This window comes from Olea europaea, chromosome 17 (genome assembly GCF_002742605.1).
Source record: "Olea europaea var. sylvestris chromosome 17, O_europaea_v1, whole genome shotgun sequence".
NCBI classification, from domain to species: domain Eukaryota; kingdom Viridiplantae; phylum Streptophyta; class Magnoliopsida; order Lamiales; family Oleaceae; genus Olea; species Olea europaea.
In genome coordinates this window covers 1,515,980-1,541,737 of record NC_036253.1, presented here as the reverse complement: position 1 = coordinate 1,541,737, position 25,758 = coordinate 1,515,980, and the positions used below count along the sequence as shown (strand labels likewise).

The 25,758-nt window shown below is 33.7% G+C and overlaps 3 protein-coding genes across 10 annotated transcripts in view; all 3 read left to right on the top strand.

The window, feature by feature from the left end:
- The window catches only part of LOC111365973 (1-acyl-sn-glycerol-3-phosphate acyltransferase 1, chloroplastic), an 11,071-nt gene extending 10,405 nt beyond the window's left edge, over positions 1-666 (top strand). For 7 of the 8 annotated variants that reach the window (XM_022986568.1, XM_022986565.1, XM_022986569.1 and 4 more), the window contains exon 8: positions 66-666. The gene's annotated coding sequence lies outside the window, so the exon portion shown is untranslated. Of the gene's footprint in view, positions 1-62 lie in introns of all 8 variants that reach the window. The other variant, XM_022986566.1, reaches the window with a different exon arrangement.
- Positions 667-5,044: 4,378 nt separating this feature from the next.
- On the top strand, positions 5,045-16,386 carry LOC111365972 (probable cyclic nucleotide-gated ion channel 5). The gene is made up of 8 exons (XM_022986562.1): positions 5,045-5,195; positions 7,625-7,707; positions 8,517-9,099; positions 10,162-10,374; positions 11,638-11,945; positions 13,061-13,172; positions 14,978-15,214; positions 15,473-16,386. Exons 2-8 carry the CDS (start codon positions 7,649-7,651, stop codon positions 16,166-16,168), a joined length of 2,208 nt encoding a protein of 735 aa, XP_022842330.1. The 5' UTR covers positions 5,045-5,195; positions 7,625-7,648; the 3' UTR covers positions 16,169-16,386.
- A 9,276-nt stretch (positions 16,387-25,662) lies between these two features.
- The window catches only part of LOC111365499 (peptide chain release factor PrfB3, chloroplastic-like), a 4,070-nt gene continuing 3,974 nt past the window's right edge, over positions 25,663-25,758 (top strand). Inside the window, exon 1 of the mRNA XM_022986054.1 lies at positions 25,663-25,730. Coding sequence (XP_022841822.1) covers positions 25,663-25,730 — 68 coding nt within the window. The remainder of the gene's footprint in view (positions 25,731-25,758) is intronic.

The following is a 25,758-nucleotide window of genomic DNA, read 5'->3' as shown; positions in this document are numbered from 1 at the left end:
CCCCCGCCTTGGTGTGTTCAATTATTTGGTTTCTTTATTTCATTATATCCTTTTACTCTCAGCAGGTATCGTAATTTTCTTTAGTGCAAGGGAATTCCAACCGTGTTCAATCTACACGTCCCCGTAAGTGTCATATGCTCTTGCCAAATTCTGCATGGTTTTCAGGTCCGTGTGGAAGGTGTAAAGCATCCGGTATCGATGGGAGTGATAATTCAGTTGTGTCGCGGATTCTTGCATACTGTAACAGAATAGGTTGTTAAAAAGGTCTACATATTATGCAACAGCGCCATCTAACATTCAGTCGTACTTAAATTTCTTGAGAAAAACCAAGAAATTTGTTCTTGTTTTCACATGATAGTCAGATTGTCGCACTGAGTTGACAGACTTTCTGTTGTCATTCATGCAAATTTCCAAGAACGTATAATCTCATGATGGCATGTTTGGTAGGGGGACAGCTATCCACAAAGAAAAATGCCCTATGTACGGGGCATTTTTTCACAGAGGTGATACAGGAGAGCCACATGGGGATGGGCCCCATATAAATATTTTATTGAGGTGGGCCTCAATCTTGTGTCTATTTTGTGAATTGTCTGTATGATTTTTCCTTGTAAGTGCAGTACCATTCATCCACAAGACAATTGATAAATTTCTTCACGTTTTGTTTAATTTTGTCTCATCCGATAATTTAACCGTTGTTTGGTGCTTAATTTAATTTTTTTTTTTCAAGTTTATTTTCAATCATATATTTAAATGGGGTGCACAACTTTTATTAATTTTTCAATTACATGTATTACTAATTTTTGGCAAAATCTTCTAGAAATTTATTTTTAATCCAAAACAAACAGGGCTCGATAGCGAGGTTTACTCTAAAATTTAATGAATTCAATTAATAATAATTACTATTATTATTATTATTATTTTTGTGGTGGGTGAAACAAGAACCAATAGTTTTGTTATGGTGGTATCATTGGTTCCATTGATTATTATGGAGCTCAACTGGAATCAACATGAATGGTTTTGATTTTATTTATTTCTGTTCGTCCATAACTAAATATTTAAATTATTAATGTAAATTGCAATACAAAATTCTATTATGAAAAGTTAATAATTACATTCAAAATCAAAACAATGAACTTCGTTCAATGCAAACGGAAAGGGTATTTCTATTCTTGTTCTAAGAATTACTACCTTTTAAAATTTTGTCAAAATCAAATTGAATTGATCAATTTAGATTTGGTTCGATTAATTTTGATTCTTGTCCACTCCTAGCCCGTGTTTGGCTCCCGTTTTTTCATTTTTTTTTAAAACTCATTTTCAAACACATATTCTCCTATAAAATAATTTTTCAAGCAAATTCATTTTTATTTTTTATTTTTTAACTTTCTGACCACATTTTTCAACAAAACACTATATTAAGCCCTGTTTGATCCCCATTAATTTCTATTACATTACATTTCATTTCATTTTTCTCTCTCCTATTTTCAACCACACAATCTTTCATAAAATAATATTACACGTAAATCGAAAACTTTTCCTTCTTTTTCAACCACTCATTTTTCTAAAAAATACTATTCCCCCATTTTCATTTTCAGGTAATGGAGATCAAACAGGAGTTAAAAAGTATTTTGGCCAAAAATGGACACGAGTAAGACAAGGGTATCCATATAATGTCATTTAAATTAAAGTCCTTCTAAAGGGTGTGTATGATTGAGGGTGTGTATGATTGTAAATAGGAAATTTACATAGAAAGAAAATAAATTTTAGGCAATTGAATTATTTAGAAATTATTTGCATTGAAATTTTCAATTAGATGTGTTTAATTAATTTTATTTGTAACGTAGAAAATGTTATACTTGTCTATTTTTAATTGATATCCAAATAGGAGAGAGGGAGTAGATGAGAGGGAAGAGAGTGAATTACCTAAAAATAAAAGTGAAAATTACACAGGAGCAGATTTTTAAAGATTGTAGTTCAAAAACCATTTAAAAAGTTTATCAGATGATAATTCAACTAATAATAATAATAAAAGTAATATACAGATTAACCCAACCCAACGCAACCCCACGTCACGCACACCACCACATTCATCTCAATTTTAATCCAAATCCTAATTTATTTATACTTCCCTCCCTCATTCCTTCCTACCGACGGTCTTTTCCTGTGACTTCTCTCTAGAGCCGCGTTGACGATCAATCATCGTTGGAGAAATCGATGCACAAAGGCCTTTGTATTTTCTATTTCCCACCCTCTTTATCCCGATGTCGATCGACAGTGCACGCAAATTTGCAGATTCGACGGTTGTAGTAGTGGCATCGTGGCTTTAGAGGTTTGCATTGCAATTACCAGATGATGGTGGGGTGATGGTCGGTGTGGTTTTTTTGTTGAGGTTCGGTTGGACTATAAGGCGCTCTATCTCATCTATTTTCTTGTGTTGATTGTTGTGGTGGTTGTGATTGTTAATAGTGCAGGTGGATTTCGGGATATTTTTTGTGGGGTTGTGATTGTGATGTGGTAGAGATGGCAGACTGTTGCTGGTGGTGATAGAGATGGTGATAGAGATGGCGGTGGTAATGGTTGTGGTTGTGGATTGGTGGTCGTAGCGGTGGCAATGGTGGTGGTGGCGACGACCGCTATGGCTGCGGTGATAGTAGGTTTGGGAATTTTTGTTGGTCATGGCGATGTGATGTGGTGTGGTGTGATGGAGATGGTGGTTCTAGTGGTGGTAATGAGGTTGTGTTGGATTGGGGCTATATAAAATGTACTGAGACCGATTATTTACTTATTATAATCAATAAATTTGTTAATTTGTCGCCAATAAATAATATGTTATCAATTATTTGATATTGCGACAAACAAATTGGATATTCATAATCAATAAATAATATGTAAATGATAAATTATAACCAATAAGTAATATGTGACCTAAAAATGTGAGTCGTGACTTATAAAATTTGTGATTTTTTGCCTCCTTAGTCTCCTTTAGCCGATTCAGATAGCCCTTTTCTAAAAACCTTTCTATAATACAATATAAGATAAGCTCGAGTAACCAATAAATAAATTGTGATTTATAAAATTTTTAGTTTGTGATCGTGAAATAATTCGTAACTTTTAAAAATATTGATCTGTAATCGAGAAATAATTTTGTCATCAGTTAATTCGATATTTTGTAATCAAAGAATATAGAATCATGACAATAATACATTGAATTAATAAAATATATTTCTAATTAATTATTTCATAAATAAAAATTAATTAATATCTGATTTTTGAAAATTTGAAATCTTGTTTCTTAGTTTTGAAATGGATCGTACTAATCTCTTAAATATAATTTTTTTTCAAGAATAAAAACATACTTGCCTGAAAAAGTACCTTTTTTTTCCCTTGTTTTTAAGGAAAAATATAGTCATGTGATCAATAATAGGAAAATATTTTTCATGTGAAAAAATCAATTAAGCAGTATAAAAGTAAGGATTCAGGTGGAAAATGATATTTTTCATGAAAAATATTGACAATCTAATTGCTGCACGAAATTCTTGGCATCAAGTGTAGTTTGGCCCAAATACTCTTTCACTTTTTCAGTAAACTTGTAAAAATCGACTTGCTCAAATAAATTATCTAACTTTTACTCATTGCCTAGCTGGATTTAAGATCAATTTCCAATTTGATCATGACAACAATGATTTTTTAGTTTAAAAGTTAACGTCAAAATACATGTTGTTTCATTAAATTCGAAAATAAATGGGATCGGGTTGCCCTCTCCGTCCCACCCCATCAGAGATGCCTAAGAGTCGGCCAGGAGTTGGATATCAATTATAATCTCTCTTTTACTTATATATTTTTTATAATATAAGGGTAATTAGAATAAAATGTCCTTACCTTTTAATGTTATTGTGCCAAAACGTTCATACCATTTATTTTTATTTTTTTACATTTTCACCTCTATTTTCATCCTTTCATTGTGGATAATTCTCAATAAAAACTATAAAATGACAAATATATCATTCTATTTAAATAAGCAAAAAGAAAAGAAGAAAGCAAAATTAAATAAGAAATTACAATTATACTCCTAATCTTTTCTAAAAAAGCAAATTAGTCAAAATAAACTATTAAAAGAGTAATTCAAACAAAACGTCTCTACTTTTCAATATTATTAGCAAAATGTCCATACATTTTCTTTTTTGGCATTTTCACCTTTTTTCACAGTTCATTACAAAAATCATCATTTTCATATATTTTCTCAATTAAAAGATGTAAAATGATGATTATGCTCTCATATTTAAATAAAACAAAAATAAAGAAATGAGAAATAAAGAATAAATTGCCCAATTTTTTCAAAAAAATAAGAATAAATTTCAAATAAATAATTAAAAAAGAAATGAAAAACACTTTCTTCTTTTAATTATTTAATTAGAATTTATTTGTATTTGTATCTGTATTTTTTTATTTGAAAATTTTGGGAGTATAGTTGCAATTTGCACATTACTTTTTTTTATTTAAATAGGAGGATATATTTATCGTTTTACAACTTTTAATTGAGAAAATAGATGAAAATGATGATTTTGCAATATAATGTGAAAGTAAGGGTGAAAATGCAAAAAAAAAAAAAAAAAAAAAAAAAAAGAAAGTTTTAAAAAAAGGGACGTTGCATTAAATACATAGCTTGTGCTTACCTTAAAAATTAAATTTACACGGTTAACAAAATGGGTGCTTATCTAAGTTCGGTAATTTAATGGCTCATAAGATTATCTTCATTTTAATTTCACCTCTTCTTTATTACTTCATTTCCCAAAAAATAAGCCAATACATTCCTTTGATCCCTTCTATAAAGCAGATTATCTACGTATGCACAAAGTTGCACAAGCTTGGAATTCAAGAAAAGCAAGTTGTGGCTGAAAAATGTCAAAACATGAAAATTATGGACATTTTGCACAATAATATTCAAAGGTATGGACATTTTGTTCTAATTACCCTATAAGTAATTTAAAGTAAATTAAATTTGCTTTTAAGCGATGCCATACGTTTTTTACTCTTATTGACAAACATGGCCTTATACCATTCGTAATATTTTCCTTCCTTGAGAAAAGAAGAAAATACCATTGAGATAAATTTTGACTTCCATCTCTGCAACTCAAACCAAGTCCTCTCTCTTCTTCGCTTACAGTTGAATTATTCATGGACTAATTTCAAGAGTTCCTGTATGATTTTCTTCCTTTGATCTATTTTCACTTCTTTTTCTGAATCTGAATCGCTGTATGTGTATTTTAACCTGTAAAAATTAATAATGATTTTTTTTCTTTTTTTCTTTTTATATTAGTTATATTCTTTTTTCTTCCAATTTCCGAACAATCAGACTATATATTTGATGCTTAGCGCGCTTATTTTGCATTTTCGTTTTTAAATTTTTATATAGCTGCTGCAAATTTTCGGCTACATGTAATTCTGGATGCAGAATTTTTGTGAAGGAAAACAAACTTATTTGACTTTGAAATATGCACAAAGTTTTCACCTTTATCATATTTATTATTGTAGGTATTAATATAATTGATTAAAAGTAACTTCGTAAGGAAATATTTTTCAAGAAATCTTAATTGTTATCAGGTGTAGAGAAAGTTCAGGTATAGTTGAAATTCCAAAAATGACTCTAGATGTTGCCAAACTCTGGAGCTTAGAATCAGTTGTGTAAATCTTGAAGCCATTTGATAAGGTTATAGAAGCAAAAGGGGCTGTTTGTATATAGATATGCTGTGGGGTTTGAGTTTTTTTCTTTTTTGTTATTCCACTGAATCTTTAAATGGCATTCTCAGATTGTTGATTTCTTAAGTTAGTTCTTTTTTCTTCCAATTACTGAACAATCAGACTATACATTTGGTGCTTAGCATGCTTATTTTGCCTTTTCTTTTTTAAATTTTTATATAGCTGCTGCAAATTTTTGGCTACATGTAATTCTGGATGCAGAATTTTTGTGAAGGAAAAAAAAAAAAAAAAAAACTTATTTGACTTTGAAATGTGTACAAAGTTTTCGCCTTTATCATATTTATTATTGTAGATATTAAGATAATTGATTAAAAGTAGTTTCGTAAGCAATTTTTTTTTAAGAAATCTTAATCATTATTAGGTGTATAAAAAGTTAAGGTATAGTTGAAATTCCAAAAATAAAAATTAGAAAATTAATGATTTAAAACTACGTGACTCTAGATGTTGCCAAACTCTGGAGCTTAGAATCAGTTTTGTAAATCTTGAAGCCATTTGGTAAGGTTATAGAGGCAAAGGGGCTGTTTGTATATAGATATGCTGTGGGGTTGAGTCTTTGTCTTTTTTGTTATTCCACTCAATCTTTAAATGGCATTCTCACATTTTTGACTTCCTAAGTTAGTTGTTCTTCTACGTTCTTAATGCATTGGATTTAATTTTATTTGTAATTGTAAATCAGAAGTCACAAATTTATGGTATTAAACGAGGGAAAAGATTTTTCAGGCTTTGAAGAAGAAGAACTATAGTTTATTCTTGACTAAGTTTAACAAAGCAAACAGCTCCGGGGAGTCGTGCAAGTTTTCTAATGAATTGCTCTTGTTGTTTTTTCCATGAAAAAAGTTGATATGTTTGACATAGGATTTGGGAATAATAAAATAAATTAAGTCCTTGTACGGTTGAAAAAATGAGTGATATTTTCTTGAAGAGGGCAAGGAAATTGTTCTGCAGGTGGATCAGAATATATATATAAATTTGGTTTGTATTTTATGTCCAAGCCTAAATAGTGTTGACGATTTAGAGAAAGCAGTTACCCCATAAGGAATGTAATGTTGTCTTGCTCGAAGAGAATGGAAATTGTCTAACCACATATACATGGATTAAAAGTATTGAAGTCAATATTTAAATGATATACACAGTCCTCTCAAATATTTTAAGCTTTTAGATCAAGTTATTCAACCTAGTGTCAATGCACACAAAAGTCCTGGGTTCAAATATCGCCTCCATTCGTGTAATGAAATTGTGCATCAGTCTTTGATGGGTAAAAGTGAATCCTGCCTGCAGGTACGTGAGGGGACATTTTTATAAATGTGACCCTCTAGTAGTTCAAGCCTTTAGATCAAGTAGTTCAACAATAAATATGAAAATATCTTTTGTTAGTAATGTTGTTCTTTTTTTCTTTTTTTTGTAAGCTGAGGATGAATGTATTTATATCACAGGGGATTGTACTGTTGGCCTAATTGCCAAACTGACCTGATCACTGGGTCCCCCAAATCTGGATAGAAATATTTTGACTACGAAATTATTTTTATTTAAAGAAAAAGTTTAGAAGTTAAGACATACTACGAGTTAAAAATGCACTTATATAACCATGATTATATTTGGGTATCAAAGAATGACCAGAATAACATGTACTTTGGCATACTTCATGATGCCCCCTTAGTCTTTCTTTTCCTTCCTTTTCATTTCTTCTATATATTTTATCAAATTCAAAAGGTACTGGTTGATTTCCTTCTAAGATATAATCAAAATTTTAAGTGGGGTATGATTAGTTACATTAACATAAATTTCTTATTTGTATTTTGCATGCTGATTATTTTATCATTCGGTACCTTCTAGCATTTCATCATTTTCAACTTTTCTGTTTACCTTGCAGTTCCATTTACATTAATTTTACAAAATGTTTGATTGCGGCTCCAAGACCCAATATCTTGGTGGACAGAGGGAAAAATTTCTAAGGTATTCTAATCTTACCTTGTCCTTGCACTTATTATGAAATGAAAATTTACTGCTTATTATGGAATCCTTAGCGTTTGGAGGAATGTTATCCATTATGTGATGTTTCATTAGCTTCCTTCACTAAGCTAGGTTCTTGGAAGTAAGGGGAGTTCTGTGGTTAGACTGCTAGAAGAACAAAGAAGATTCGTCACACACACATATGTTCCAAAGTCTGAAAGATTCTCATTGAAAAATATACTAATCAGAAAATAAATTCTTAAAACTACATATGATAATATGAGAGTTTTTAGAATGCCTCAGTTGGGAGGCGTAAGTTCTGAGGTGTAAGCCTTGAAATGATTCAAAAGAATTTAAAATTACAAAAATTTGCTCATTATGAATCAATAAAGCATTGAATAGTAACTTTTCAAATTATTAATATCCTAGGACAATTCTACCATTGAAGAATAAAAACCCTGAAGTCTTCTATATCATCGGTACTCATAAGAAATTTAAGGGAATCATCGAAACTTTTTATTTCCTTTTCATCCAACTGATAACCATCATTCTCTTCTCATTCTTTTTCATCATTGTAACACAATGTTTATATTCGTCAATTAGTTCAAAAAGACAGTGTCTACTCCTTCTCCTTTCCCTTCCATGTGTAGGCAGGAAAAAAGAAAAAAGAAAATGAAAATTATATTCGAAATTATAAAACAATTGCGAAACCATGGTGGTCAATTTATCGTCCCTTCATGTAAAAGATTAGACATTGATTCTGTTCTTTACTATTTGGAATATAATTTGCATCTGTTTGATTTTTGTGTTAGATTGGATGACTTGGACTCTAGACTATCATCCCCATCAGCCTCGGTTGCAACAAACAAATGTGGCTTCAGCATTGATGGTTTAGGCCGTTCTGGTCATACAGCTAATACATCTAAGTCATTCAAGAGAGGAATGAGAAAAGGGTCTGAAGGACTCAAGTCAATCGGACGATCACTGGGTTTTGGTGTTTCTCGGGCAGTGTTTCCTGAAGATCTTAAAGCTTCTGAAAAGAAAATATTTGACCCTCAAGACAAATTTCTTCTGCTTTGGAACAAGCTTTTTGTCATTTCATGTATTCTAGCTGTGTCTGTGGATCCACTGTTTTTCTTTCTTCCTGTTTTTGATGAATCATCAAAATGCTTAGGGATAGACCGAAAGCTAGCTATCGCAGCTACAACTCTGCGTACAATTATTGATGCATTTTATCTCATTCACATGGCTCTCCAGTTCCGGACTGCTTATATTGCCCCATCATCTAGGGTATTTGGAAGAGGCGAACTTGTCATAGATTCTGCACAAATTGCTAAAAGATACTTGCGGTGCTATTTTATAATAGATTTTCTCTCGGTGCTTCCCCTACCACAGGTGCGGAGGAAAACTTTCTCAAATTTCCATGTCTTTCTGAATTGCTTTTTTAAATTTCTTTATGGTGGTTTTCTCGGCAACAAAGTTTTTCTAGGTTTTAATGCATTAAGCATCTTGACTGCAAGTTTATTTAATCACCATGGAAAATTATCATTTGCACTGTTTTTCTAATGTTTATGTATTTTTTAACTTGTCACTTCATGGGTACCAATGCAATAGTCTCAGCAAGGTAACTTTGCTTGGTCAGCAATATAAATATTCCTATTATTATTATTATTATTCTTTATGGTGGTTTTCTCGGCAACAAAGTTTTTCTAGGTTTTAATGCATTAAGCATCTTGACTGCAAGTTTATTTAATCACCATGGAAAATTATCATTTGCACTGTTTTTCTAATGTTTATGTATTTTTTAACTTGTCACTTCATGGGTACCAATGCAATAGTCTCAGCAAGGTAACTTTGCTTGGTCAGCAATATAAATATTCCTATTATTATTATTATTTTTTTATTTATTTATTATTATTATTTTTAGAGTGTTGAATAGACTTGATCTTTTCCTGTTGTGACGAGAGGTGTAAAACTTGGTTTGGCTGCCTAGGCTGTGTGACCTGACTCATATTCTGCACGGCCCAGGCTCAGTACGGCTTGCCAGGGTCTCATTGGCTGTGCCTTGGGTTGGTCTGCTGGCCGGTCCTTGGTTTAGTGGCAGCTACACATCTAGTTGTAATACCTGACTGCGTCTTTTCATCTTTACTGATTTCTGATCATGTCTAAATATTATTTTCTTTGCTCCTTATTCAATATGTCTAAGCATGTAGCTTAGGTGCTGGTACATGTATGTTGTGATAATCTAAAGCAATTTGGTACGATCATTTTTAGTCACACTTCTTTGGTCGCTGGCATTCAAATGAGAAATGTTCGTCATAAGTATTTTGAAGCAGTCTTTGCATGATGCTGTTAAGCTACATTTATCACAACACTATAGCTCTACTGGATATCCAGGAATTTTCAGGAGGTTTTCTTGTTTTTGTATTAAACAATTACATCTTTGAATTGGTGCAGATTGTTGTCTGGAGATTTCTGCAAAGATCAAGAGGCTCGGATGTACTGACTACAAAACAAGCGCTTCTTTTTATCATTTTACTTCAGTATTTCCCTAGATTCATCCGAATTTTGCCCTTAACTTCCGAACTGAAAAGGACCACGGGTGTTTTTGCTGAAACTGCATGGGCTGGTGCTGTGTATTATTTGCTGTTGTACATGCTTGCCAGTCATGTAAGATGCTATTCTGTTGCTAGGCCTCATTTGGTTATCTATTTTTGCCTGTTCCTTTTAATTTTACAACTTATGGCTCGATTTTAACTATAGAAATGGTCCTTAAGAAGTTCAGGGTTGGGCTTCTGGGTTTCTTCCATTGATGCCTTTTGGATTACAATATAATATCACAAAGAATGTCAGAAAGTCGTTCGACATTGAGTTAATATGTCAATTATGAATTTTGGGTTCTGTCTTACTGGACACTTGCATTGGGATGAATTTTTTAAAGAATGTTGGGCTTATGTTGGTTATTTTAGCCTAATCACCGAGAATTATCACTTTAGGTGTGTCTTCATTTCTAATGACTTGGTGTGACATGCTTTTCATAAACATATGAAGTAATATTGGGTGAAAATATCTGTCCTGTTTTTAACACTTGGCTATATTATGGCTTCACTTGGAGAAAAGGTCACTATTTACACAAATTTAAGTTGATCTTTATACCCTATTATACCTGCAAGAACCTTCCATGTTGTCCTGTATCCCTTGAACTATTTCACTCTTTTAGTGTATCAAAGAGTCTGAGTCATGAACATTTCATTACTCGTTGAGGATAAGTAGGCCATCAAGTGATCAAGTGACATTTAGTTACTGTAATGGTTTGCTAAATTGAATTTTCCTTTGTCTTGTCCAATGCATTTCCACCTATCGACTCACGAAATAAAGTGTCCATCTTTATCCACACTGACCAATTTATAGTTGAGGTTATATCCATCATCATCAAGTTGTGCCTTCTACCTTTCACCATAAGTTCTAAACCATCATTATTCAATAATTTATTTTAGGTTATATTTTAAGTTTTAAACCATCACCATATGTTATATCCATCATCATCAATTTATATTGTAGGTTATATCCATCATCTCAATTATAATTTATGAATTATATCTTACGCATTTTATGTGCATAATTACTACATGACTGTAGATTCTCATGATATTTGCTCATGCAATAATGCAATATGGAAAAACCACACCAAGAAAAAATAGTTTATTTATAATCAGTGAAAATGTTGGGTATGTAGTTTTGTTTCCAGGGCACTAACCTAACAAATATGCCAATCTGCTATTCTTTCTCACTGAAGCAATCTTGTGATCCCATGTCATACTTTTACAATTATTATGTTCATATTATGAATCGTGATGTATATAGTCCAAGTGATAAATATTTTTAATCCTGAATGAAACCTTTTTGTTACACTTCTACATGGTTCATTTGCAGATAGTTGGGGCTTTGTGGTACTTAATGTCGGTGGAGCGAAATGATACATGCTGGCAAAAAGCTTGTAAACATAATGTTACATGCAACACCGACTTCTTATATTGTGGCAACGAGAAGATGAGTGGCTACAATGCTTGGGGTAACATCAGAGATTCAGTTCTAAACTCATCTTGCCCTGTAGATGATGATAACAATCCACCATTTGATTTTGGAATCTTCAAGCAGGCTTTGTCGTCTGGCATAGTTTCATCAAAAAACTTCTTGTCTAAATATTGCTACTGTCTATGGTGGGGGCTGCAAAATTTGAGGTGAACGGACTTCTACACTCATCTGGAACCATGTTTATTTGAACAGTGCCTTAAACCTTCAGTTATTTAGACCTTACAGAGTCTGCATCATTGGCTGATTGAATTTTTGGGTCACCATGATATGATGACACTCTTTCCATATCTATTTTCTTCGTATCCTTTCTTGAACTCATTTATTTTATGGTTTCTAGTGTGGATAAAATTCTCAGTTTTTTCGTGTGAAAGTGATAAAGTTCTCTCATTACACTTCTTTTATTTTGTTTGGTTGCAGACTTCAGGTACTATATGACATATCCAACTTTACACTCATAGGTGTAATAAAGTACATTATTCTTGTAAAAAATTGTGTAAACGAAGTGGTTCGTGAAGCACTGCAAATTGGTGAAATAACTCAGATTCTCCTCTCACTGCTCTACATTCCATCAATAGGGAAATCTTGTGCTTATACACATGCTTACACGCGTGCACACAAAATTTCAGCATGTAACAAAATTATAGCATCTGTTTGCAAAACAGATGAATAGAAGTCTTGATATTTGATTGAGACATCAAATTTTGTCAGCATTACTCCGAAATGTTATGTTTCCTGCACGTCAAGTGTCTGAATCCGATTTGATATCAAAGTTGCTGAAATTTTTTTATAGAATCTCACTGCATTTGATCAATATCTCTTTTATTCATCTCAATGTTTTGTTATTTTTCTTTTTTCTGTTTGAACTTGTATTATCTGTTTATTCATCAATTTGACCTTAGTTATATGGTATAGACAGTTGGGTTCATGTCTAGACATGGCTATAATCAATAGCTTGGTTCATGTTTAGACAGCTGTCCACAACATAGTGTAGTCAGGATAGGATTCCTGCTAATTACACGTATGCTTCATACAATTATCATGCATGATTAATGAAACTTATGACATAATTGTGCTAGTCACTTTTTGATCCGTTTAAAAATTGCTTGTCAACCTTTATTATAACATTCTGTGTAAGTACAGTAGTAGGGAACTTTCATTGAATATGCTGATTTTTGCGTTATGAGTTGAAATTCACTCATCAAAATTGTCTTTGTACTTTATACCACTATCAATTACAGCATTCCTCAACTTCTCTCTGCAGTACACTTGGCCAGGGACTTGAAACCAGCACCTACCCAGGAGAGTCTATATTCAGCATTGCATTAGCTATCTTTGGCCTCATTCTTTTTGCACTATTGATTGGAAACATGCAGGTAGTCGCTGCTGTTATAGATTATGATGGTTGTATCATTGTTATGTGCTGTACTTTCTTCTTCTTTATTTCCCCACCCTCACCACATGCAAACTTAAAAAAGAAAACAACATTGTGGCTCTTCTTTTCATTTGAACTTTTTAGCGTGTTAATTTCACACACTTAGCCTCCCGTTTATTACCTTTTTTAGAAAGGACTTCTGGAGTTTCTCCTGCTGTATAAATTTAGTTCCCTAATGGTGCAAAACCTATATAGATTACATCTCTCTTTTAGGATTCATTATGTTGACAAAAATAATTTTGAAACTAAGATCTCATAATTAATTTTGAGTAAAAAAGATAATTAAATTGGAGATTAATTTGGTTCTGGAGTTAGTCGAGTGCTTGTATAAAATGGACTGAGCCAGCATTAATAATTAACGTAGGCTTATCATAGATGATGTGTGGCGTATTGGTGCTTAAATTTTGGTTCTTTGCAAAGAGTGCGCACAGATCTGGAGTGTCAGAATGAGTAGAGGTGGGCGCGAATTGGTTCGGTTCAGTTCTAAAGAGAACAGAACCGAACCGAACCAAAATTTTTGGGTATCTAGTAAATGGAACCGTCAGGTCCAAATATAATTATGGAACCGTTCGGGTTCGGTTCCATTTGGTTCAGTTCGGTTCGGTTCTGTACTATAATTAAATTTTTTAACATTTATAACAATATTATATAAATACAATTAATGACACATTCAATGGTTTTGGAATGTCAGAGACTAGTAGACTACCTTGTTCAAATGATCGCTACGGTCAAAGCTTCGATCAGTGGAGGTCACAATTTCGGTCAAAGGTCACAGCGTCGATCGGCGATTGTATAGGTTTTGGAATGTCAACGAGGCTATGAGAGTCAAGACAGCGTGCACTTCAGTGTAGGTGTTTAGGGTTATTTAGTGGGTTGGATCTTGTTGGGCTAAGAAATGAAATAATAAAATGGTTATTGGGCCAAAATTAAAAAAATAGAAATGAAACAAATTATTGGGCCAAAAATTTGGATTTAGAAATTGTTAATTTGTTTAGAAAAATTAAAATTAAAATAATTTGATTTATTCAATATAAAAAAAATTAGAAAGATTCGGTTCTTCGGTTCTTGGTCTAGAACCGAACCATACCCGTCGGTTCTCAATTTAAATACCCGTTCCGGTATTTAATTTGATAAGAACAGTCAGGTTCGGTTTAGGTCAGGAGATTTGCCGAGCCCTAAGAATGACCCTATAATGTGCTTCAACTCGCATTATGCTATTTTTTCTATAGATTTATTCAAGATATGTAATATCATGAATGGTGAGAACACCTATGGCTGTTAAGGTGTTCAGCAGAGATGTTTTCCTATAACACATCGTCAAGAACGGTAAGAACTATTGGTTTTCCCACCTGAAGTTTATTTTAATTTTGGTTTCTTATGATTTCCTTTCAAAAAGTGGATTGGATGATGTTCTAAATTTATTTATCACAAGCCCACTGTTTGGTACAATTTGGTATACAGTAGGTGGAGCACAAAAACAAGGAATAGTAAGAGCTTGAGTTTAGTTGTTTTTGCGATGAACATATCGACGGGGAGAATAACTATTAACTAATACACTTCTTGCGCAACATGACTTTCCTGAAGTGCAGTAGCAATAAGAACATTTTTTACTTTTTAATTATGTATCAACTCTCTGTAACTGCATCCAAAGCAGTGGGAATTTTGAGTATAGAACCACACCATTGCTCAAAAAGTATTATGGAATTGCTTATTTCTTCTGTGTTATATTTTTTTCTGTTGCAACAGACATATCTCCAGTCTCTTACTATTCGACTTGAGGAGATGAGAGTTAAAAGGCGTGACTCTGAGCAATGGATGCATCATCGCTTGCTCCCACCAGATCTTAGGGAAAGGGTTAGACGGTATGATCAATACAAATGGTTGGAAACACGTGGAGTCGACGAAGAGAGTTTGGTTCAGAGTCTACCGAAGGATCTTAGAAGAGACATAAAGCGCCATCTTTGTCTGGCTTTGGTCAAGCGGGTAATTACCTTATTATAGTTTGCTTCCATATGCCATGATTAATTTTATGCAAATCTTTCTCTAGTGTAGGACAGGAGAGAGAGAGAGAGAGAGAGGTGTGGGGGGTGCTCCGTTTCTGGTTCTTCTGATTGCCTTTTTTTTTAAATGGCTGCATGTCTTAAAATGTTTGAAGACTTCCAATATGTGGATGTAAGATATGCATGATGTTTTATATTGTAGTTTTTGAGCACCGCACTCGTGACCACAAACATTTTGCAGGTTCCGCTGTTTGAGAATATGGATGAGAGGTTGCTAGATGCCATATGTGAACGGTTGAAACCCTGTCTATACACTGAAAAGACTTACATTGTTCGAGAAGGAGATCCAGTTGATGAAATGCTATTCATCATACGTGGACGTCTAGAAAGTGTGACAACTGATGGTGGGAGAAGTGGTTTTTTCAACCGCAGTTTACTAAAAGAGGGAGATTTTTGTGGAGAAGAGCTTCTAACCTGGGCACTGGATCCCAGAACAGGTTCCAACCTACCGTCCTCAACTCGAACAGTGAAGGCATTGACAGAGGTTGAGGCTTTCGCCCTAACAGCCGATGAATTAAAATTTGTTGCTAGTCAGTTCAGACGGCTTCACAGTAGACAGGTTCAACACACCTTCCGTTTTTACTCGCAGCAGTGGAGGACATGGGCTGCGTGCTTCATCCAAGCAGCCTGGAGGCGGCACTGCAAAAGGAAACTTCTGGAGCTTCGTAGGAAGGAAGAAGAAGCAGCCGAAGAGTTAGCTGGGGCTGGCACAAATGCAAGTGGAGGCTCATATAGCATTGGAGCGACATTCTTGGCGACAAGATTTGCAACAAATGCTCTCAGGGGAGTTCACAGAAATCGAAATCTAAAGAGTGCTCGGGAATTGGTGAAACTCCAAAAGCCACCAGAGCCCGACTTTACTGCTGATGCAGATTGATTTCTGTACTAACTTATATTTTGATTAAGTGACTCGTCTAACGATCTAACGTTTTCTTAAAGCTCGAAATTATATGACGCAAGAATGTTACAGTTGTGTAAGAGGACATATGTAATTAAATATGCTTGATTCGGTTTCTTCCACCTTGTTCTTGGTTCATTTTCTCCATCTGGTTTGTACCGAGAGATGTAAAGAATTTAGTCTTTCTACTTTATTCATTGTATATCTGCTTGGACCCTCAATGATTCATGAGCTACTAAGAAGAGCTCAAAAAACTTTGGGATGGCAACGGGACGGGAGAGACAAAATTCTCATTTTCCGTCCAGTTTTCTCATTCACTTATTTATTTATAATATTATCTATATTATTTCATTTCATTTAAATTTAAAAATATAAAATAGAATAACATAATAAAATTCATGATGGGAACCACGTTTTCTTACAGGAACACGTGGATCTTTAAGTAATACCTTTGAGCATTACTATACGATAAAATGAATTTTCTGTAAGTCTTGATATACATAATTCATGTACATAAGAGTACCGCGGGTCTCATTCCATGTAAAGGTTGTAGACACCCCTATATATAAATTATATATACCATGCACAACCCTCTGTCAAAAACTAGGTAGAATACTGTGTTGAACTCATGTTTGCTTCAAAGAGGTAAAATACCTCGTACTATACCTACTAGCTAACGTTAGTTGTTGGCTTGGCTTGTTGGCTTGGCTTGTCTTGAACCACCAGGCCTATCCATTTTTAGTAGATCATGTCTCCATTTGGTACTGTGACTAGGGCTAAAGTTGTCGAAAAAATGGCCGTTTTGTCTGTGAAACTAACAGAACTAAGTCGGGCTTCTTCTCCAGTCTCCCCTTTTCCTCGCCAAAACCAAATTCTCTCCCTCTTTATCCTTCTCTTCTTCCCTCCACTGCAGGGAACTAACCTGGCATTAACCGTGAGACCAGGCAAGACCGTTAGGTTCATTGCCGGAAAGTGACGGAGTGAGAAATTTGGAACTAAACATGAACTTCAGTGTTTAAATTGGAACAGTTTATATTTTGAGTGACCATTTTCGAAAATTCAGCATCACCTTTGTGACAAAAGGCGTAACTTAACTCTATAGATAGAATTCTGAAACATGCAAATCTTGCAGAAGCACAACATACGCCAAAATAGTATTCTCTTGCATATAGTTTTAGCTGTAACAGAGGGAAAAATACTAGTTTACAGGAAGTACTGTCAATATCATGCATTTCAAATCCAATCTGCAGAGTTTATGCACTTCTTGTTGGAATTTTTTTATCGAAAATTGGTTGTGACCAATTTTAAATGATTATTTAAGTGGAATTCGTTATGTGAATGAAAAATTAAGCCAAATGTAAACCGCTTAAATACTGAAAATTATTGAAAAAATCGTGTAGAATATTATGGAATATTCTAAAAATATATGAAAGAAAAAATGTGGCTTTTCGTATGAAAGATCATGACTCTTGGTAAGGGTATAATTAATGTCTAATAATTATGAATTCCAAGAGGTGTGTCTCTAGGTATAGTTGTGTCTTTTGACATACCTTTCCAACTACTATATATATAGACCCCACGTATTTGAATTTTATTCATTCAAGAAAAGTAATAGATATTATATCATTTCATTCCAATTTACACTTTGGTTTTGCATAAAACATTTGCATCAAAGTCACGGTCATGGTCATGGTAGAGAGGGAATTCCATTCGAGTTCGCTGGTCGAAGTCATTTGGAGTGCTCTTATGACTCGACGTAGTCGTTGTATCTTGGGAGATGAGTGTCAAAAAATCGTTAACACCGATGCAAGGCAAATTCATCTTAAGGACAAAGTGTCCAACACTTACCTCGGGCAAAAAATTCATCACTTGCATCTTCATCCTCATTTTCTGATTTCCTTTTATTATGATTTGATTTCAGAAAATGATTAATTTAATTTATATATTTATATTGCAAGGTTCGATTGTTCAAGAATCGAAAGAGAAAGTTCCACTTTCATATTTTTCGGAATCGGTAAATTCTCATTTTGCCTTATTAAATCCAATTTCAGTAAGTTGGAATACGTTTCAATTTCATGCAAATAAACGATATGTTTATTGTAAATATAATATGCACAATTATCGGCGTAATTTTTCAACAATCTTAAGATGAATTCTATATTTTCATGTATCCTATATTCATGTTCAAAGAAATTTCGTTTGCCGAAATTAGAAATTTATTTCTAGCACCTTCTCCGTCGTATGAGTGTTTGTCCAATGTCAAAAGATGTTTAGGCGAAAAGGTTAATTGCAGCTTGTGAATGAGTTCATTGGTTGATCATGAGGTGCACATATATATATATTCTTTGGATTGAAAAACTGCACCAAAATTTTAAACCAAAATTAATTTGGGTAAGAATCAGTTTCTGCTGACCCATGTGAACATTGGAATACCTTGCTGAATTATTATGGAATAGTGTGTCTGTTCGCGTTTAAGTTTCTGTAACCGCCTCAATTTCACAATGGAACGATTTTGTACGTGCTTAAGATGACAAATTGTGAATTTAGTTGTGTCTTGTACATTTTATATGATGCTTTACGTGATATTAAATACATCAGTAATTTTCTTTCCGTTAAAATAACATTGAATATGTTCTAATTGGAAAGATTTTATATGTTCGGCCAATTGCCAAGTTGCCAACTGCTATTGTGTAATTAATGCATGTGTTTTGTTGAAGAAAATAACAATCTCATGCACTAGTGTGTATATTTTCCAATTGTTGTCATGGTTGAATGGTATCAAAGAATATATATTAAATACATACATTGACAACTGAACCAGTGACTTTGGCCATACCCTGAACATTTATGATTGTGCATAATTGTTTATTCAAGCAAATTAATATTGGTTAATGTTCATGGGTCGATGCCGTCATTTTAATGAATATGGTTGTGCATGTACATTTGAAACGTCCATCGCTGTCAATAGCATGAAAGGGTCCTTTATTGCATGTGTTGGGGATATGTTTTGATGTCTCCTTGAAAATTTTGTAACTGCCTCAATTTAAAGTAGCCGACTGTTATAACGCTAATGCAAAATAACAGACATGTTTTATATGGATTTATATAATTGAATGGTAGATGAGGTTACTGTAATTGAATGGTATGGCTAATGGATGAAATCTGTTTTGACCAAACCTATTTAATTTGTTGATTTGGCAGTTTCATTTACTAAGTTCTATTTGTTGGTGATCTTATTCTAAAGGGTGTGCCTATATTAAAAGAACTTGTGCCATAAATTGTCTAAGGAATTTTATTATAATTTCTTTAATTGTTTTGGGTATCTTTGCATGTTGAATCCAGAAATTGGAATAATATGATTTTCACTTTAAATGCAATGAAAATACTTTGTGGTGGCTTTTGATTGGAAAGCATGAATTGGCTTATGGCAGTTTTATTTGATGGTAAATTCCTTAAAGAATCACTAATTTTCATTGAAATAAAATACAAAAGTGGATATGAAATGTGACATTATTATGTCATTTGTATAAACGTGAATTCCAAATAGTGAATTTATTTGGTATGTATTCAATCAAAATCATTTGATAGAATATTTTGTCATCTAGTAGTACAGAGACTCCGTGTAGTATATTCGCTACATGGACATGCTAATATACATATGATTATTTGAAGGTAACAATCAATCGTGAATTTATTTGATAGTAACTACTCGGCGCATGTATGCATTATTCTATTTTGGCAAATACATGTGCATAGAGGGAAATATATGTTCCTTCATTTGGAGAATTTCTAAATATATTACTCACATAAGGAGGCACGTTTTAATGCCCACCCATATCGTTAAATGGGTTTCTTTCCACCATATACCCACAGAAGGGTCTGGACTTTGAACTGAAAATTTCCTTTGAAAGCACAACTTGTCAATCTATGGTTGATTTATTATTTCAAATGTGAATATGGTGAATAAGGTGAAATGTATTTTATTATTTGATGTGAATAATATTATTTGTGAAATATCACAAATGTGAAAGTTTCACATGGTTGAAGATGCTTATTCTTCTTCATTGTTAAATTTGACTTCAATAGTGGAACCAATTAAGTTGGTTTATGACGACCTTAAAGATGTCCTAAATTTAATTTGGATGATCAAATTAATATGGTTGATTGAAGTATAATTTCGAATGGAAAATGGTTTTTCATTTATGTGAGCCAATGACCACTATTTTGAAAGTATTTAGACTTTCACCAAGCATCCGATACAGATATTATTTAAGTGATAAATGAATTGAACTATGAAAGAGTTGATAAACTCTAAGTTCAAGAATAATCCAAAAAATGTGGGGGTTATCATAAATGCTTGAAAACTTATGTGGAAAGTTCAAGTCGTGTGGGTACAACGCTACTACTTGGATATATAACCCTAATTTAGGAATTGTGAGGGTAACTTAGTTTAAAGTTACACTTTTTTGTACCTTTCAAGAAAATGGAAGAGGCACCATATGAGTTATGGAAATGTCATCCTCATTCCTACCAACACTTAAAAGTGTGGGGGTGTTTGGCAAAGGTTGAGGTTCTTAAGCCCAAACAAATAAAGATTGGTCCCAAAACGATTGATTGCATATTTATTGGATACATCAATAATAGTAGTGCATATCATTTTCTCGTACACAAATCGGATATATACGAGGGTACCATAATTGAGTCAAGGAATGTGATATTTTTTGAGAATGTGTTTCCTTGCAAAGATAAGGAAAATGTAAGTTTGAATAACATAACATATGAAACTACAAATAGATCTTCAAATGAGGATAAACCAAGGCGTAGTAAGAGGGCTAGAATGTCCACTTCGTTTGTCTCACATATATGATAAAAAATGATCTAAAGACTTCTGAAAAAGTAATGTCTATTTCGGAAGCACCGCATTGGAAGGAAGCTATCAATACTGAGATAGATTCCAGAATGCAAATTCATACATGGGAATTGGTAGATATACCTCCCGGAAATAAGCCTTAGGGTATAAATGGATTAAAACCTGATTGATCCATTGATAAATATAAGGCTAGATTGGTTGCCAAATGATATAGGTAGGAAGATGGATGTGACTTCTTTACCTGCTCACCCGTGACCAGAATCACTTCGATAAGGTTACTAATTACAACTGCGGCAATACATAACCTTGAGATTCATCAAATGGATGTGAAAACGGGATTCCTAAACAGTGAGTTAGAAGAAGAGATATACATAGAGCAACCTAAAGGTGTCTCCAAGCAAAAGCCACAAAGTTTGTAAACATGTTGAGTCCTTATATGGACTGAAACAAGCTCCTGACACCAAAAGTTTGACAAAACGATGTTGTCAAATGAGTTCAAAATAAATGAATGTGACAAGTGTGTATGCTCGAAAAATACACCAGATGCCTATGTATTTGTATGTAGTCAATATGTTGATGATGGGCAATAGTCACGAAGTGGAGCTAAACGCCATGAAAATGCTTACGAAGCATTACGACATGAAAGACTTGGGTGTGGCAGATGTAATACTAGAGATAAAAATCTCTAGAACATCGGAAGGAATTGTACTTTTCCAATCTCATTTGTTGAGAAAATATTTAAAAACTTTGAAGTATTGACACAAGTCTACACTTGGTCAAAATAAGGGTGAAAGCGTGTCACAACTGAGATGTTCACAAGTAATTAGCAATCTAATGTATATTACGAAATGCACTCGACCGGATAATGCTTTTGTTGTGAATAAACTTGAAGATTCACGAGTAATCCAGGCCATGATTATTGGGTGGCATTGACAGGGGTCCTTAGGTATTTGAAATATACCATGACCTGTGGATTACATTTCACAAAATATTTTGCGATATTGAAAGGATATTGTGATGCGATGATATATATTAAGTCTAAAGTGGATGAAAAGGGATAAAAGCCCTAAAGTGGATGAATTGGGATAAAAGCCGATCATGACGATTGATTGGAGATAGAAGAACAATTGGAATATTTGAGAATATTCATAAAATTCAAATGCATTGCAATGCTTTAATGATGATATTGAATACCCATGTATGAAATCCACTAGTAAATATGATAGACTAGTATAAGGATTTGATAGAAGTCCTCCAAAATTATTTGGATTTAAATAAAGCTAATGAGAAGCAGGTAGCTTCATGAGAGGATTTCTTGGTGGTGACAATGTGTATAAATCAAATGAATCGATTGTTGACTAGCTAAATTTGAAAAGATACTAAGTCACATATAATGGTAAGTCTAGACATGTATGTCGTAGACATAATATCATAAGCAGTTGATCTCATTGGTGTAAACTTGTGGATCCATTTATATATTTTTACCAAGAGATCAAGTATACTGCACATCGAAGGGAATGAGATTAAGCCTACGGAGTAAGATCTTTATAACGGTAACCTTACCATGTTGACTGGAGATCCCAAGATCTTGATTCGAAGGGACAACTAAGTTATGGGGATTCTATGAAGCACTTAGGAAACTAATTTCCTAACTCATTCCTATGATACCAAAGTGCTTTCTGCAGAGTGATTGGAGGTTAAGATAAACTTTTAATGATTCCTATATCTTGATTAAGTCAAGTGGAGTAGGGCAGAATACTCTTAATAGGAGATCACCTATGTAAGTGTGAAGTGGGGCCGCTTCAATGAGAATTATTCAAGGCTTGAATTTTTTAAACACTTACAGAACCAAGATGGGTTCAGGGCTAAAATGAACCAAGTCATGAGAACCATGAACGATTTATGGGAGACATTGTGTGAGTACTGTTGTATTGGTTTATGCTAACGGCTGATGATTCAAGAACATCGCGTTCACCAATTAGCTAGTAAATCCGATGGTATTTCACTAGGAAAGGTTCAAAGCTAGAAGCTACCTTACCTGATGCAGTGTTTTCCCGCTCTCTCTCTACTAGTGTCTGCATAGACATTTGCATTAATTTTCATTCATGTATGTGATTGTTGGAATTTTTTTTTATCGAAAATAACCACTTTCAAATGATTATTTAAGTGAAATTCGTTATTTGGTGAATGAAAAATTAAGCCAAATGTAAACCGCTTAAATACTGGAAATTATTGAAAAAATCGTATAAAATATTGTAGAATATTCTAGAAATATATAGAGGAAAAAATGTGGCTTTTCGTATGAAATATAATGACTCTTGGTATGAATATGATTAATGTCCTATAATTATGAATTCCAAGATATGTGTCTCTTGGTATAGTTGTGTCTTTGACATACCTTTCCAACTGCTATATATATAGATCCCACGTGTTTGAATTTTATTCATTCAAGAAAAGTCATAGAAACCATATCATTTCATTCCAATTTACACTTTGGTTTTGCATAAAACATTTGCATCAAAGTCACGGTCATGGTCATGGTAGAGTGGGAATTCCGTTCGAGTTCGCTGGTCGAAGTCATTTGGAGTGCTCCTATGGCTCGACGTGATCGTTGTATCTTAGGAAATGATTGTCGAAAAACCGTTAGCACCGATGCGGGGCAAATTCATCTTAAGGACAAAGTGTCCAACACTTACCTCGGCCAAAAAATTCATCACTTGCATCTTCATCCTCATTTTCTGATTTCTTTTTATTATGATTTGATTTCTGAAAATGATTAATCTAATTTATATATTTATATTGCAAGGTCCGATCGTTCAAGAATCGAAAGACAAAGTTCCACTTTCATATTCTTCGGAATCGGTAAATTCTCGTTTTGCCTTATTAAATCCAATTTTAGTAAGTTGGAATACATTTCAATTTCATGCAAACAAACGATATGTTTATTGTAAATATAATATGCACAATTATCGGCGTAATTTCCCAACACTTCTTAAGGAACTATAAACACTCAAAGTTCATATTGCTTCACTTAGTCAATCTTCACCAATGAGTAGATGAGCTTCGTTGATGTAGTATCAAATTCAAGCACTCAATCTAGAATTAAATCATAGACAAGAAATAGCAACGAAAGAGTTCCAGCAAGCATAAGAGCAGAGGAGGCAGAAAACAGCAAAAGAAGAAGAGAAGAAGAAGGCGACAGCAGGGAGAAAGAAACCCAGAGAAGAAGGAGGAGTTAGGGAGAAAGGGGGAGGAAAACTTGAGGAACAAACCATATCATTCATTTTTATCGTTCATCAACTGTCTTTTGATAAGCAATACAAGCATATAAATAACAAAAATAAACCTAATGGTTATGGGGCTTGGGCCGATCCATTAATACAAGTCCAATGAAATAAAACATAAATAGTAGTCCAAAACATAAATAAGAGTCCAAATAAGTGATATCCTCATCAACTCTCCTGGGGCGGGAGAAAAACTCGACTCTATCGAGTGGTTGAACTATCATCGGGGACGATCTTTCTGACGAACCAAATATCAGAACTCAACAAATGATGAGAATTATCCCCAAGCATATGATCTGACCAGATGACCTGGACAAAAGAAGATTTTGCTGATTTCTATAAAGTTCCAATGAATCTGGATCACGTTGTTGAAGTCTCTTTCTAGGGGTCCATGTACCATCAGAATCAAGTCTATCTACCCAACGAACAAGAAAGTATTGAATCTCTCTATCATTGGTCAAAACAATCTAATCATCTAAAATAACATCAATCTCATCTTTGTGTGCTGTGATAGGTGATAGGGGAGTAGACATAGCAAAAGATTCAATGTAGGAATTCCCATGTGGAGGTAGAAAATGATCAGAGTGGTTAAATACCCTTTGTAAGCAACGAAGTCCTTAATAGACAAAATAAAATGGTGGCCAAAATGTGAGGAAAGATCAATGACACATGTAATTGGAATAACATGCTTTAAAATTTCATAAGGACCAACACTACGGGCTTGCAGTATAATATAATCCCCAATGTTAAATTCAAAATGTTGTTTATGCCAATCTACTCGAAGTTTGTATAATGCATTACTTGTGTCAAGTTGTTTATTGATCTCAGTATGCAAGTCATGAAGATGATATACAAATGCTCTAGCTGACAACGACACATTAGCATGTGGGGACATGGGAATAAAATCTAACGGCAGCCTAGACTTAAAACTATGAACAACTTTAAATGGATTTAAGCCTGGAGATCGATTCATAGAATTGTTATATGAAATGTGAACAGTTTAGGGGATCAAGTCCTAATTTTCAAGATTTTTCTGGACTAGAGACTTGAATTAATTGCTAAGACTTTGGTTAACGACTTCATTTTGACCATCAGTCTGAGGTTGGTCTGCAGTCAAGAATTTCGATTTAGTGCTAATCATAGGCGAATGAGTTCTCCAAAATTGACTAGTGAAATAATGGGATATAGTATCCAAAGTCTCAAAAAGAGTCTGGAAGCCACCTAAGGAGGTGTCCTCACTATCATCATCAAAATTTTCAAGTTTAGGTTTATACCCTAGATCTTCCAACGACTCTTCTATTACATCCTTTCATTCTTCTATGACTAAGACTTGGTTAGGACATTTGGAAGAGATGTGGCCACAACCCTTACAGCTGATGCATAGCAAGTGAGAAGAAGTCCTTAGAGTTTCAAAA

What these genes read in the sequence shown, in the direction of transcription:
- LOC111365972 (XM_022986562.1), top strand. Translation starts at nt 7,649, where the DNA reads ATGTTTGATTGCGGCTCCAAGACCCAATATCTTGGTGGACAGAGGGAA. An exon ending in TGTACATGCTTGCCAGTCAT is followed by an intron (nt 10,375 to 11,637) that starts GTAAGATGCTAT and finishes GTTCATTTGCAG; the next exon opens with ATAGTTGGGGCTTTGTGGTA. An exon ending in GTCTGGCTTTGGTCAAGCGG is followed by an intron (nt 15,215 to 15,472) that starts GTAATTACCTTA and finishes AACATTTTGCAG; the next exon opens with GTTCCGCTGTTTGAGAATAT.